The following is a 15,289-nucleotide window of genomic DNA, read 5'->3' as shown; positions in this document are numbered from 1 at the left end:
TATTTCTCTTGGCATGGATAATATTTCTATGATTTATGTATAAATTTGTAATCTATGATTTTAAGGTGCGACATAAAACGACTTATGAGACGCAATTTATACGTTTGGACAAATCATAAACTTGATGACAAATAAATCGTTCAAATTTGAACTTTTGGACATTGTTTTCGATGATAAATAAACGGTTCATAATTGAAATTATGGGCATTGTTCTTGTTAACCCTAGTTCTTTACTTTTCGGTTGATGCTAAGATGAGTTATAGATAATGTAAATGAATTTCATTAGAGTTAGAGAAAATTAGACATAAATCCATTTTTAGAGCACCATTTAAAGTTAACCCCACACCATTTAAAGTTATTTCAACATTTCTTTTAGGTTTTATTTCTATAAATTCATTTTTTTTTCATTTTGGCTGGCTTCACTATTTTACCTTTCTAGTTGAAAAAGAAAAAAGAAAACATCTCTCAGAGAAATAGTTACGACTAATTAATTTTTATTTCTTATATAATTATTATTTTATGTTACTGACATAAACACACATTCTATATATATGCCCATTTTATTTATAACACAAATCGATTTGTAGTTCTTATCTTTCTTATATGTAGGTAGTCTCTTTTTGAAAAAATTTCCTATATGTTTTTCTCAATAAAACTAAATATTACCGCATGATATTGAGAATGAGATATGCAAGACGAGGGCAATCATGCATGATACTTCTCGCCTACTCTCCTAGTCATAGTTGAAGAAAGAATATTGAAAGAGAAGAAAAACTTGGGAGATATGAGATCAATAAATATAAAATGATTTGGTAAGTACTTTTACATTATGCTAAAAGTTCATGACAGTAAGGTACTCATCTTTTTCTTAGATAATGTTGTATTTCTTATAGGTATATTTTCTTATTTTAAACAAGATAATATTGTCTTCCTCGTAGGTATATTTTCTTATATTAAAAGTTTCACATCGTAAGATACTCAGTTTTTTCCTAGATAATGTTGTCTTTCTTATAGGAGAAATTTTAAATACACACCACAAGTCTCTAAATACACACCTATACTCAATACACGACCAATTTAAATTCTCATTCCAATAATTTTACTAAATACACCACATAAAAGTGCCTAAAATACCCTTAAATTAAGAAAATCATCAAATACCCTCCTTATAATGCTATATAAGGCTACTATTTAGTGTGATTAATATATTGATTAATTTATATTGACACATCTTGTAAATGTTCATGTCGATTCATTCTAAAAAATCATAGGTAATTTATGTTGGTAATTGTTAGTTCTTGGGAATAATTATAGATCTGCAAATGTTATTCTCATATTTTTCATACATGAAAATGATAAACAAAATAAAATATAACACAGACACACACACACACACATATATATATTGTCGATCATCAATGTATTTCGATTAAGAAAAACAATGAAGAAGATGAACTTTTTGTTTTTGGGATGTAAGAAGATTAAATTTAATGAAATGAAAATTCATAATTTTTGTACATGAAATATCTTGTTCGGAATTCTATAATAGAATTTTCTGTTTTTGAGGTGAAAATTAAGGAAAGAATTGATTATTTGGATTAATTTTCAGTCAAAATAGATTCTAAATTAAATTTTCCAGAAAATTTTCTTATTTTATTTTTTTTCAAAAGTAAATATTCCGTCTTTGATTATTTAATTTATTTTTGATTTTCTTAAGTTTTGCAGATGCCTACTTTTGTCATTTAAAATTCATGCAAAATGTTATTAGAAATATAGATTGATAGGGGTGTGTATTAAGTGTTTAAGGGTGTGTATTTAAAACTTCTCTTCTTATAGGTATATATATTTTTATTTTAAACAAGACAATGTTGCTTTCCTTGTAGGCTAGGTATATTTTCTTATGCTAAAAAATCTTCATCGTAAGGTACTCATCTTTTTCCTAAACAATATTATCTTCTTTGTAGGTATCTAAAACAATACACCTCTTATTGAGGTATTAAAAAAACTCATACACATAATTCAAGTGTTTTACGTAAATCTTTTATGTTATGGATTTTACCTAACTGCTGGAGGTTAATTATATCTTCAAATGACTCCTATTAGTCCGGTATATTATAATAAGTATGAAAGAGTTAAAAAATATTTATGTAATAGTAATTTACCTATAATTTACCTATTTATGAAAGAGTTTTAATCATGGAATAATCTCAACCAATTTTGGTTAGGATGTGGTAAATGAGCATGGAATCAGGATTGTGGTTTTTGTTTTGAGCTCATGACATGTTTAGTATATATTTGTAAAATTAGGTTATGTTATTCACGTTTAAAAATATATATTTTAAATTAATAATCAACCTAATAAATAGGGTTGGGTGTAAATTTAAGAGGTGTGTTTAATGTAAAACAGGTTCACCTGTTTGGGTGTATATTTAAATGCCCCTTTCCAAACATCACAAAAAAATTAGTGTCTCCTTTCATTAGTTTTCTAAAAATTATAATAATTGGTTTGATACATTTGCATCATAAGTTATCTAGTTTCCATCCTCATCTGAGTCATCTCCAAAGGCGATGATTGCTGCTCTTCGCCTCCGATTAGGGCGGTACTGCCTCAATGTAGTGATCATATATACCTACAATCACTTGTCAACATCCTCATCAACTAAATCTCGATGATATAACACACTTGTATTGATAGCTCACATTGAACAACCATCAGTTCATAGCTTTTATGAAGATGAGATTTTGATGAGATCTTGTCAAGGACTCAATTGCCATTGTAGAAAAATATCAGGAACCAATCTTGTGGTACTAGTTGTTTCCTAGTGGTTGCTATAAGGAACCCACAGCATATAGCAACTGTAAGTTCTGGCTTTATGCAACTTGTGAAGCACCAAACCATTTTTGAACAAAGTAGCAAATGACTCCCCACCCTTACATACTAAGACAAGTCCCTTAAATTGAAAGGAAAAGGACCACAGGAAATGTGAAAATTATTTAGATATGAGATATCTCAAGTGAGATTCTCTCTTTCTCTGAGTGTTCATTTGCTCACTTACTTTCACCATATTGATCTCAACCACCATCCCCAAATAGGGAACTGAGAATTGTCCCCAGCCCCTGTTATGGGGCACTAGTCCTATAACAACATACAGATTTAGGACATGTCTTACACTGGGATCTGAGGGAGGGACCAGATGAATCAGGACCGTTCATGGAGGACAAATCTGTGCTATAGATATTCGATTTTTCCATGGCATTTTACAGTGTACAGTTTTGGTATATTTCTGCATGCAGCAAAGAAGTCACTTTCATCTGTTATTTGTGTTGCCATTGCAAGATTTATGTACAAAACAAAGGTCTGAGTCCTAAAAGAAAGATATGTCTGATATCTGTCTTTGTGTGCGCGTATCATACCAACAAAACAAGGACTCAATATTTTGGATTTGATTTTCAAAAAATACTTTGCATTAATTTGTTCGTTCCCTTAATTTGTTCTTATATTCTCCAAACACACCACCTTAATGGTCATGGAGAGGCATTATTTCACATCTCAATGTTCTAACCCCGAACAAATTATTATTTTTTCCTTTCAAGATCACTCGAGTTTATCAGTCTATCACATATAGTGAAGAACTGAAGATGAAATACAAACTTAGGCTAAAGTACATCCAAACTTACATCTTTTGTTTAGTCAATCATCTAGGTAACTGCAGCTAATCTTCCTGTACATGCAAGACGTACTACTTCCAAATGAGGATGCATATATATTTCTTTCTATGAATACCAGAACTACTCCAGAAGACCAGAAGTACGGTAATCTATAAAGAATTCTGGGGCTGAAAGGCTAGAGTAAACATTTAAACATCAAGAAGATGCACAGAGAGCCAAACCAACAGCTTATTGAGCTAAAAATCCTTCTACAAGCTAGCTCTTAGATTCCTTCTTTTGAGTCTTTAAGCTAGTACATTCTATTATACTTGGCAAAATAAAATTCTAACCAACTAAGCTAGCTATGTCATCATCTCGATCATCAATAAATATCGTCAAAAACTGTCTGGTTTCTAGCTGAAGTATATTATGTATATAATAGTGCATTGAAACTACACCAGCTATATATGCGTGATGGTAAGTGTGAAATTAAACTAGTAACATTTTATCAAGATCACACTGGACACATCGCTAGAGAGCACAACGCAAACAGTGGAACTTAGTTATCTCACACATGTCATTAGCTATAAAGCTAAAGCATATTAATAACTCCAAATTTTTCCAACTAAACAAGCATATGTTGGAGTGCCTTCACTCGGAATCACTTAATAATTTTCCAGATGATTTACATACCGGAAACATATAATTCTCATATGGAACTTTTCCACCAAAGCAGACTGTAATTTTGGGGTAAAAATAAACTCAAAATAACGGAAAAAAAAGGATAAATTTTAGCAGGTTGGTTTCCAGCACTACATGAAACTTTGAGGTAAGAAAAATAATGGGGATCATGGTATCGAACACGGGCATCAAACAAACACTCAACAGATGCCAGAAATAAAGAGCGGTAAACTCACATGGCAGTGCAAAGTCATACCACAAATAAATTAGTTTTATTCATAAAACATACACTCCCTTACAACAATTATAATACCCATATTTATAGGGTTTACAATACTTAGAGAATAAGTAGGTTTAAACTAATATGGAAAGATACTTAATTGTAAATCTTAGCCTAAAAGTAAAATAATATCCTAATAATATATAATTAATGAAATAACAAAGATTACGAATCTATAATTAAATGACAGAATATTACATTTAAATTGCCCTGTATTTATCGGTAGGATTCTCTGTTTATTAGGGAAGTTGGTTCCAGCAGTTCTGGATATTCTAAACCATGCCATTAGGAATTCAATTATACCCTTGTATATATGCCTGCGTAACTAACGAGAAGAAACTGAAAGCACATGTTCTCTCTTCCTTATATTAGTTCCTGCCTGAGTTTGCAGTCACAAGAACCAGCTCCTACCATAACATTGGCTTGGAATGTAAGTTCTCAAATGCATTGATTCTAACATTAATTTCCTTTTCACAGTATGAATGAAGAGTATAAAGTAAATAATTGGTCACATTTTGGTCAGATTGAAGGAAGTAGAGCAGTTGGGAAGACAAGTTAACCGCGCCGCTTTCTAGAATCCTGTAGCAGCTATTTATGAGCACTTAAACCTGTGATAGCTGAGGAACCGAAAAAGAAAGAACAAACATAGAAGTGAAAGGAAAAACAAGAAATAAGGCTTTAGCTACTGGTTTTCATGTATCGGCCATAAACAGTTTATCATAACTTGTCCAGCTTGATGACTGTTCTATCATTTCAATGCTTACATTTGTAGTAGTACAATTTTGTTGGCCTCACTGGAACTTGTTACAGGATTCTTGGTCTCCTTATTTGACTAATTTGAGATGTGTAGGAATGAAGAGGAAACACGAGCTTTTCTTGACATACTTGTTGCTAATTTTTAGGAACCAGTAGAAAATACATGCAACCTGGAGACCAAAGTTTGAGGTTAAACATTACATATCCTGCAATATGAAAATTTTAATTCCAATTTGTTTCTGAGGTATCAGGAAGAATGATCCTAATCTCTTCTAAAGTGCTGAAGTGCACCATCATGCAGCTATTTTCCTGAGAATGATCAATGCCTGGGTGCCAAATATCCGGAATGTAATCAATAACAACAAGGGAAGCTGCTCGAAAAGTATACGTAACAGTATCATATCTGCATCTCTTACACTAAGTTTAGTATTACGGGCTGGCTAGGATTATGTACATCCTCTGGGATAGGATATCAAAGACCAACCTCTTCACATTCATTACATTGCCAACCAAATTTGGTTCTACTGAACAGTATGTATGAAATCAAAATATGACTAGTTTGAGTGTTATAGAAGGTCCCTTGCATCATTTCTTGGTAACACTAGTGTTATTAGATAGCCAATCAAGACCTTCATAGAGTCCTTGGCCAGAGGTTGCAGAGATACTTTGGATGTACCTGTACAAGTATAAGAAATTTTTTAATTAACTATGTTGGGGGTTTTTAAATGTTCTGATTGCAATTCATTTTATCTCAATCCTTTTTCTTGCCATTTTCGGTTTTAGTCATAACTCAACAGTAGATTTTCATGGCTCAACAGTTGGTTGTGCTGCATGCTTATTATGACAAATATTCATTCTTCTTTCTTGCTACCATGTACATTAGACATTAGGAAAAGTGAAAACGATATGCATACCAGGAACGTTGACCAAGTAAGTGGAGTGCAAGCTTATCAGCAACCTCAGTAGCACACATAGCATTTGGAAGGTCTAGCTTATTAGCAAGGACCAGGACTACTGCATTGCTTAGTTCACTCTGTGGAAATAAAGTACAAAAAGGTAAGTTGTTTTGCATCTTTACCTTTTCATATGCAGTTTTAAACACAGACAGGTGCAAGTTCAAGGAGAATAGATGTAGTCGAGGGCTTACTAACCTCGCCTAGAATACGATGAAGCTCATTGCGAGCTTCTGGGATTCGTTCTTTGTCATTGCTGTCCACAGTAAATATAAGTCCTTGAGTATTTTTAAAGTAGTGCCTCCACAAAGGCCTTATCTGGTTATAAGCAAGCAGAAGATGAACACATTAGGGTGTTCTTACATTTTCTGAAACCAGAGATCCATGAAAATGGGTGTATCCTTGCACATATGAAAATGAAATTTCAGCTTTTTACCTTATCTTGACCTCCAACATCCCACACAGTGAAGGTAATGTTCTTGTACTCTATTGTCTCCACGTTGAAACCTGGTTTATAAAAAAGTGAAGCAATATCATCAACTGTGTCATGGTCAGTAGCAAACATCATCTGAAATTCTGAATCTTTAAACTAAAACACTAAAGAGTTTCTGCGATAAACACCAATGGTGGGTATGGTTGAAACAATCTCTCCTAGTTTTAGCTTGTAGAGGATGGTAGTCTTCCCAGAAGCATTAAGACCCACCATTAGTATCCTCACTGCATTCTTTGGAAAGAACCTCTTTCCAAATCTAGAAATGACTCCACCCATTCCAAGAAACCAAAGATCAAGAAAAGAGTAATTTTAAGTAAAACAATTTCAAGTTTGGGAAGTGAGAATAAAAACCTATCAGTTTATATATAAGAAAGCAGAGGGAAGAGATCTCTTGAGATCAAAGCAAAGACCAGAAGGGACAAATGGTAGCTGTAGTTTATGCAAAAGTTGAATGGAATAGAATAAGATTCTATTTTAGAACAGCATGAAGTACGAGTTTACAAGTCTTTAGTTTTGCAAAGGGAGTCGTATATATTTTTTTGGGTATTTAATTTATAATGGGAATTCTTGCTATCATATAACTCCTTGTTTTATTCGGCAAAACTTCTGTTTGCTTGTTTCTGGAAGGTTCAAAGAATACATTTGCACTTGTGAAAAGCTATGCACTAATATGTGTTTGCATCTAATGAGTATATAAAAACATCCTTCTCAGTTCTCATCAAGCACCTCAAATGATGCGGCTTCCAGTGGAAAAATCTCTCCCAGATCAGCTTATTGAATAGATCCCACATATTATATATTTTAAACTCTATCTGATCTCTTTACCTTCTTATTCATGACCAGAAAGTCGGTCACAAAGCATAAAATTTTCTTTGGGTCCATGACATCATTCAAATGAATTTCAACCTTCATTAAAATGTGATAGCACAGTTTCAACCTTAATGTTGCCACAGTTGTTGGCACTCTGACAAAATTACTGTAATGAACAAATGTTCAGTATAAAGTACATGTCAGAATTGCAAACTATACAAAGACAAGATACAATCTCAATTGTGATTAGTTTTCTGAGCCTGACTGGAAAATGAAAACTGCTGTTAGAACTCCGACCAATGCAGTAACGGCCAATGCAGCGGTAGGTAGGGGTTCAGTGAGCCCGAAGTTCTGCACAACCAAAGTGAAGCTGTATTATACAGTCTAGTTGCTAAGTATGATGCTTTTATCAGATAAGGCATTCATTTACAACTGTGGTGTTACTTTATGGACAAAGAAAAGATCTAGAAATGATGTTTTCATCAGAAAAGCAAAACCATTTTCCTGTTCCAATTTCTTAGGGGATTAATATCTCCCCACAAATGCAAAGAGTTAAGAATCTGTTCCTTGGTGGGATCTGATTGTAGGTGAGGAGAAGCAGGTGTAGACTGTTGGTACTGTATAGATCCAAGTTTAAAGCATCTACGGAAACTATGTAGATTCCAGTTTAAAGCATCCAAGGAAAGCTGAACTATTGTGTTTCTAAAAGGTAAGATGTTTGTCATTGACAGGGACTCCCAAAAAATTTTGGATTGATGCATGACCACCACACATCCAGTTAAGGCTCCCCACCCTTGCAGTGGAGATCTCTTAATCTCATGATAAATGTGTGGGAACCTGAAACTATATTTTGTCTATCACCACCAACTAATAGGGAGTGCTTAAGCAGCAACAATTGAGTCTTCATCATCAAGAGAATAGGTTGATCAATGAGCAGGTGCCAAACAACACATAGTCATTTTCATTTAGAGAGGCTTTCTGGCTTCAATATTTCCTAAACTGAAGAAGAGGTGGATATCTGATATAATTGGCTCAAAACCCAGGAAACTTCTGAGAATAAAGACAAGCTTAGCTCAAAACCTGAAGATCTAAAGTCAATGCCTATCCACAACCAAAAGAGTTTAATTCAGGAGCAACTTTGAGATAAGAAGGTTTTATCCCCTAAAGAAACAAATATCATAAAACCTCAATGACAAGTGAAACTCACTCTATCAAGACTCAAGATACAATTCCTTGGATAGATTGTAAAATTGCAAGTTGACATGTTACTGTATGAAGAATCAAGTGTGACAACATCTTGTATGGCCAAGTTCGATTCAAAGTTTCAAGTTTATGAAAGGTTATTTGACAATTACAACTTAGCAAGCCATAATTTTTGAAAGCTAAGTATTATGTCATTATTAGATTGGTAGTACAAAGTCCTCGACAAGCGCCATACCTCTAGAAGTCCCTTTCCTGTTGCTATCTCGACACCGACAGCTGAAGTAAAGCCAACCATCCCAAGCCGGCCGAGCCACACATCCAAACCGCCCTCCTTGGTGCTCTGTTCGCTCCTTATGGAAAGTGCCATTGGTCTGCCAGCCACCTTCCTTTGATGACATGTCCTAATGACTGAAACACAAACTCAAACATTAGTTCTAAGTTCTAACCCCCCTTAATACAGCAATCGACCTAGACTTATCTATCTGGGATGTCCTGACCAGCTCAATAGTTTTAAGCCTCAATTTCACTCTTATGCATTCTTAACAACTATCTGTTCTCTCCACTTTCAGATACCCATCTGGGCTAACATTATTCATACTCACACATTAGCCAAATTCTTGTCTAATAAAAAATACCCAATTTTTTTTCTTGGTTTTTGAAATCAAGGCATGCAATTAGTAGAGAAGATAAAAGCTACAAGAATTGAGATGCTTACCGAGAGGAGAGCCAGTAGTAAAGGCCGTCCCAGTTCTACCCAAATTCAAAACAGGAACCTGAACAGGACTTGCTGAGCTAATTGCACTCGCATCTGTCACAAACACAAAAGAGCTCCCAAATTTACAAACATAACAAGTTTCTACATTCAATAACTCAACCAATTAACTACAGAGAAAAAGAGAAACAGGGTTTCACCTCTGATGGAGACTGAGAGAGAAGCAGAGACCTGAGCCACAGCCATATCTTTACAAGCGAGTTGGAGAGTTTGAAACCAAACTGGAAAAAGTAATGGGGAGTTGAACTTGAAGGTGGCACCATACAATTTGTTTAAGAGGGTAAGCCGACACGTGTCACTATCTTAACCCCCCAAAATAGTTGGATAGAGTTTTCAGCAATGTCAAACTGTAACAAAGTGAAATGTAAAGGTGAGACAGAGATATGATCCAGAGTGGAGAAACCCAACTAACGAAACACTAATTCCACTCCCACTTCTACCCCTTCCACCCCCATTTCTCTATTTCCATGCAACTAGTCAGAAACAGAATCCAAAACCCAACCCGACAACACTCTCTTCTTGTTCTTCTTCAGCTTCAAAGTTCAAACCTTTGCTGAGCTCAAATGGCTTCCCTCTCAATTGGGACCCGTTTGCCTCAATCCCACCACCAATTCAACAACCTCTCACGGCGGTCTGTCTCTCAGACACAAAGCTTGGCTCCCTTTGGTTCGTCTTTGCGTGGATTCCGAGGCCCAAGATTGCTTGGGAATGGAATGTTGGTCAGAGCTGAAGAGAAAGCCAGAGGTTCGGGTTCGGGTCAGCAGCCCAAAGCTCAGTCCAAGTCTGAGGAGGAGTTGCAGGTTGTTCTTTTGACTAAAGCTTTGATTTTTAGCTTTACCCAGTTGCTAGTTTTTACCAGTTTGAGTAAAAGCTTCGATTTTTAACACTACCCAGATGCTAGTTACTACAGTTTAACTGGTTTACAATTCAGTTAATTGATATTGGCAAAGTGACATAGTGTTTATCTGAAAATGGATAATGCGCTGAAACTAGAAATAGCTGAAATTTTTTGTGAAAGTTTGAGATCTTTTTTCTATATCAAAATTAGTTTAGTATTTAAGATGTATGAGATGCCCTCGCATATAATGTTGGTGATTAGTTCAAGGAGTAGAATGGCCTACTGGAACGAGTTTGGTGAGAATGTTGTTGATTACATGAAAAAAATGAAAAATTTCAGTTAGAGTGGCATATAGCGATTGTGTGTTGCTGGTATTCATATTTTATGTATCACCTGTTAGCATATTATCAGGAGTTGACAACAAGTTCTGGAACATGTGATCCTTTATGTTCGGTTGATGAAACGAGCTCGAGTGATTTTGAGGCCAGTTACAAGCCAAAGACTGATTTACTGAAAGCATTAGCAGTATTTGCGGCAGCTGCAACAGGGACAGTTGCAATTAACCAGTCCTGGGTTGCTGCTAATCAGGTTTATCTTTGTTTGAGGCCTGACCGTTATATCATGTCTTTTCCCATGATTCCTTAAGTGCTTCTCGAGAAGAATTCCGTAACACATAATGGAATATGGCCTATTTATGGTACAGGATGTTGCCATGGCACTGCTATTTGGAATAGGATATGCAGGCATCATTTTTGAAGAATCTCTGGCCTTCAACAAGAGTGGAGTAGGTTTGATAATGGCTGTCTGCTTGTGGATTGTGAGAAGCATTGGTGTAAGATTTATAATGAAACCTTCAAATTACCAATTAAATTTTACATTTTTCTTACTCAGATCCTTTTCCTGTAATTAATTTGATTTGTGGCAGGCTCCTTCAACTGATATAGCTGTTGCAGAGTTACAACATGCATCTGCTGAAGTCAGTGAAATAGTGTTTTTCTTGCTCGGTGCAATGACGATTGTAGAGATAGTTGATTCTCATCAAGGATTTAAGCTGGTCACTGACAATATAACTACTCGAAAGCCAAGAACACTCCTCTGGGTGGTGAGCTTCTGACTTTACTCTACTGTTGTATTTCTACTGGACATTTGCTTATTATATTATTTAAATGTGTTGTTATTCTATCTGACTTATACATAAATTTTCAATCGACTTTTCAAAGCTACCCATGTTAGTTCTCGACTTCTCGTCTTCTTTGAAATATGTTGGTCGCACCCCAAGATATATAGAATATTGTATAAAAGCACGGTCAATCCCCAAATTACGCTTACTATTCTTCACTGCTTTTTCTTATAAAGGATTTTCTCTATCAGTGTGTGTCATATAAAATGTGATTTTGAACTTTCAGGTTGGTTTTGTAACGTTCTTCCTTAGTTCAATTTTAGACAACCTGACATCAACCATTGTCATGGTGTCTTTATTGCGAAAACTGGTGCCTCCCTCAGACTTCCGCAAGTATGTGTTACCATCTATCTCTTATATTTAAGGATCTTTTTGCACCTTCTTTGATACCGATGTCAGTGTTATAGTCTAGTAACTAATTTATGTATGTATTGGTCCCTTCTAGTGTTATATATATTTACATAACTGTTACCCGCTTCAGCAATATAAATTAAATATAGAGTACTTTGTCCTTTTAAAGTGTTCAACATATGAATGCTGTAAATGGTGCATGCACATTAAGTGATCATTTCAGTATGCATTCCTGGAAATTCTTGCAAGGATTGGGTTCCAAATCCTTCTATAAAGTGATATCTTTTTGCCATTTGCATGTCTTTACCCGAGTGGGAATTCCTATATACAGTAGCTGTTCCCTGCTATCTCCTATGCAAGAATGGAGCCCAAATGGATGTATGATGTACTGCTTCATTTACGGAGTTATGTATATAATTGACAGGCTTTTAGGAGGAGTTGTCGTCATAGCTGCAAATGCTGGTGGTGCGTGGACCCCTATTGGTGATGTTACCACCACTATGTTATGGATACATGGTCAGATATCAACAGTGGAGACAATGAAGGTCTTTGTCTATTCTCTAACAGACCTGTTTTATATAGCAAATTCACCTTTACCTTTTCCAACCTTATATTGTCCTAGGATTATTGCCTAACGATTTATGTTTGATGCACCTTAACTTGATGTAATGTCTAGTATATTGGGTGGAATTCAGAATTATGGTATCTGTCCTTTTCTTCCTTTTTGTTTTTTCCTGCTCAGAATCATGGTATCGTGAGGAACACTGTTTATGCTGCATACTGTTTCTTTTCTGAACTTGGAAAGTTAAGCAGTTAGAAACTAGCAGTCTGCTAAAAATGGATCATAGCCTTTTTGCGTTTTGGATTTGGCTTCCCCTTGTGTTCAGTGTAAAAATAAAATTTGATTTTTAATAACCTCGTTGCTTTAGCAGGTGATGTATATATTAGACTGTACATACGCAAAACCTTTTTATTATCTGGTGAATATGTAGGATACTAGTGTTGTAAAGTTGTAATTAACGTGCTAGTTTGTTGTGGTCATCCATGGAGGCTGGAGCAATTAAATATAAGAACTCTCAGAGTAGATAGTTTTATGGGATTTTTTGCTGTACTTTAAACTAGGATAAAGTACAGTCAAAATGGTAATACTTAATAAGCAATAAAGAATTGGACAATTACATTTTGCTAATGAGAAAAGTGTATAGTTGATATTGTCTGTACTATAAAACTCTCTAGTTTCACCAAATGGGAATCAGATTGGTGGTTTTCTAATGCCATCAAGAGCTTCTGGTTGTCTGTCAAGTTTAATGTTCTGATATCTTGAAGTTTTTCTACATACAAAGCTGTTGATTGACTTATTATAAAATGCTTGAATAATTGAACTTTTTTTTTTGCAGGGATTATTTATACCATCTTTAGTCTCCCTTGCTGTTCCGCTGGCACTTTTGTCCTTGACAAGGTACTTCAAATGCGTTATAATGGGAAAGAATAGGACTTAAGTGATTAAGGGTAGGTTCTAATTAATGGACATAGATAATAATGTGAGCTTTTCTTCCATTCAGTGAAGCAAGTGGTAGTGGACCAGATACATCCAATGTTATGGCATCTGAACAGATGGCTCCCAGGGGACAGCTTGTTTTTTCTGTAGGCATTGGAGCTTTGATTTTTGTTCCGATTTTCAAGTCCCTTACTGGTTTGCCACCTTACATGGGTATGCTCCTTGGACTTGGAGTCCTTTGGGTTCTGACTGATGCGATCCACTTTGGTGAATCAGAAAGACAAAGGTTAAAAGTACCACAGGCTTTATCGCGGATTGACACTCAAGGGGCACTTTTCTTCCTTGGAATTCTATTATCTGTTAGCAGGTAACTGAGTAAACACTTAAGTTATTTCCTTTGTTTCTTCTAATAGCAATAATCATCACCGTACCTTACTCAGAAAGTAATTATTATAAAATTAAGAAGCCAGAAAACTTTAAAAGTCAAATGCATCATATTGCTAGAAAGCTGTTTGTGATATATTACCCTGCACTTCCATAACATGGCATTGCATCCTATTCCTGTGGATTTTTATGCACATCTTGAAAAACTTGTCCGCTGCATCTTCGGAAATATAACATGCACTGTCCATATGTTCTGAAGCCTGGAGGCGGCAGGAATTCTTCGGGAATTAGCTAATTACCTGGACGCTCATATTCCCAGTATTGAACTGATAGCAAGTTCAATAGGAATTGTCTCAGCAATTATAGACAACGTTCCACTGGTTGCAGCAACTATGGGGATGTACGATGTGACCTCTTTTCCCCAGGATTCTGAGTTTTGGCAGCTGATCGCATATTGTGCTGGTACTGGTGGATCCATGCTAGTTATTGGTTCGGCAGCCGGAGTTGCTTTTATGGGGATGGAAAAGGTGGACTTCTTCTGGTACTTCCGCAAGGTATAAACTTCTGTTCAGTATTCTTCATATCTAAGAGCATCTAGTTTCAGTTTGGTGTTGGTAAGAAAAAGGTTCATTGTGATTACTGCAGGTGAGCGGGTTTGCTTTTGCCGGTTATGCTGCTGGTATTGCTGCCTATTTAGCAGTTCAAAACCTCCACATATCGCTACCAACAACAGTAGCTCAGGTTCCTTTCCTATCTGGCTCCTGAATTACGACATAGTGGCCAGCCTGGATCCTTTCACTTCCATTGATGCCGTCTATATACTTCGACATGAGTTTCATTACCATCATAGTACTGAATATTGTGAGTGGGAAATGTAGAATGATGTTCCCTTAAGAAATTATACAAAGTTTGGTGAATAAACTACAAGTAAATAAGAATCATGTCACTATGGGTCAAAGAGCAACGGAGAATTTTGGAGTAAATTTTGTTCCAATAGTCCCAGAAGTAGTTTATCAATGGATACATACTTTTTCTTTTTTCTAGTTTAATGGGACCAAAGGATGTATTTGACATCCAACTTGTAATGCATTCTATTTAAATTTTCAGTCGCACCTAAACTTGAAATTAAAGCGCATTCGGAGCTGAACAAAATCCTTCTCTTTTAATGAAATGTCAATGTGGAATCCTCTTCTTTCCCATGTTACGTAGAATTTTGACGGATCAGTCAGAAATGCATCTCATGTGGCTGCTAGAATCAAGGTTTTCGGATGTTTTTGTTGCTGAGGCCCTTGCCTTCCGAGAAGGTCTCTACCACCTTACCGGGTTCACCTCGGAGATCCTCATTGAGGGTTAGCTTCTGATCGATGTGTTGCCGCTCAAGACTGGTTACGTCTGGCGATTTAAAGTTGTAGAAGACATCAGGCATTCAGTTCTCCCGTCTC

The 15,289-nt window shown here is 35.6% G+C and overlaps 3 protein-coding genes across 3 annotated transcripts; 1 reads left to right on the top strand and 2 right to left on the bottom strand.

Annotated features, from left to right (window-relative positions):
• Nucleotides 1-5,869: 5,869 nt before the first annotated feature.
• Nucleotides 5,870-7,116, bottom strand: LOC126784478 (ADP-ribosylation factor 1-like). Its single transcript, XM_050509944.1, has 5 exons — nucleotides 6,940-7,116; nucleotides 6,755-6,825; nucleotides 6,517-6,636; nucleotides 6,280-6,398; nucleotides 5,870-6,041 (listed from the first exon to the last, which is right to left on the bottom strand). The coding sequence occupies exons 1-5, from the start codon at nucleotides 7,085-7,087 to the stop codon at nucleotides 5,951-5,953; spliced, it is 549 nt and encodes a 182-aa protein (XP_050365901.1). The 5' UTR covers nucleotides 7,088-7,116; the 3' UTR covers nucleotides 5,870-5,950.
• A 581-nt stretch (nucleotides 7,117-7,697) lies between these two features.
• On the bottom strand, nucleotides 7,698-9,848 carry LOC126784479 (stress enhanced protein 1, chloroplastic). The gene is made up of 4 exons (XM_050509945.1): nucleotides 9,737-9,848; nucleotides 9,540-9,632; nucleotides 9,060-9,232; nucleotides 7,698-7,972 (listed from the first exon to the last, which is right to left on the bottom strand). The coding sequence occupies exons 1-4, from the start codon at nucleotides 9,780-9,782 to the stop codon at nucleotides 7,868-7,870; spliced, it is 417 nt and encodes a 138-aa protein (XP_050365902.1). The 5' UTR covers nucleotides 9,783-9,848; the 3' UTR covers nucleotides 7,698-7,867.
• A 147-nt stretch (nucleotides 9,849-9,995) lies between these two features.
• LOC126784471 (sodium/proton antiporter 1) lies at nucleotides 9,996-15,044 on the top strand. Its single transcript, XM_050509933.1, has 10 exons — nucleotides 9,996-10,396; nucleotides 10,846-11,022; nucleotides 11,138-11,266; nucleotides 11,360-11,536; nucleotides 11,841-11,947; nucleotides 12,390-12,510; nucleotides 13,363-13,424; nucleotides 13,528-13,830; nucleotides 14,107-14,401; nucleotides 14,493-15,044. The coding sequence occupies exons 1-10, from the start codon at nucleotides 10,160-10,162 to the stop codon at nucleotides 14,610-14,612; spliced, it is 1,728 nt and encodes a 575-aa protein (XP_050365890.1). The 5' UTR covers nucleotides 9,996-10,159; the 3' UTR covers nucleotides 14,613-15,044.
• Nucleotides 15,045-15,289: the final 245 nt, after the last annotated feature.

The sequence above is a fragment of the Argentina anserina genome, chromosome 2 (assembly GCF_933775445.1).
Source record: "Argentina anserina chromosome 2, drPotAnse1.1, whole genome shotgun sequence".
Taxonomy (NCBI): domain Eukaryota; kingdom Viridiplantae; phylum Streptophyta; class Magnoliopsida; order Rosales; family Rosaceae; genus Argentina; species Argentina anserina.
This window is presented reverse-complemented; position numbering and strand designations above follow the sequence as displayed.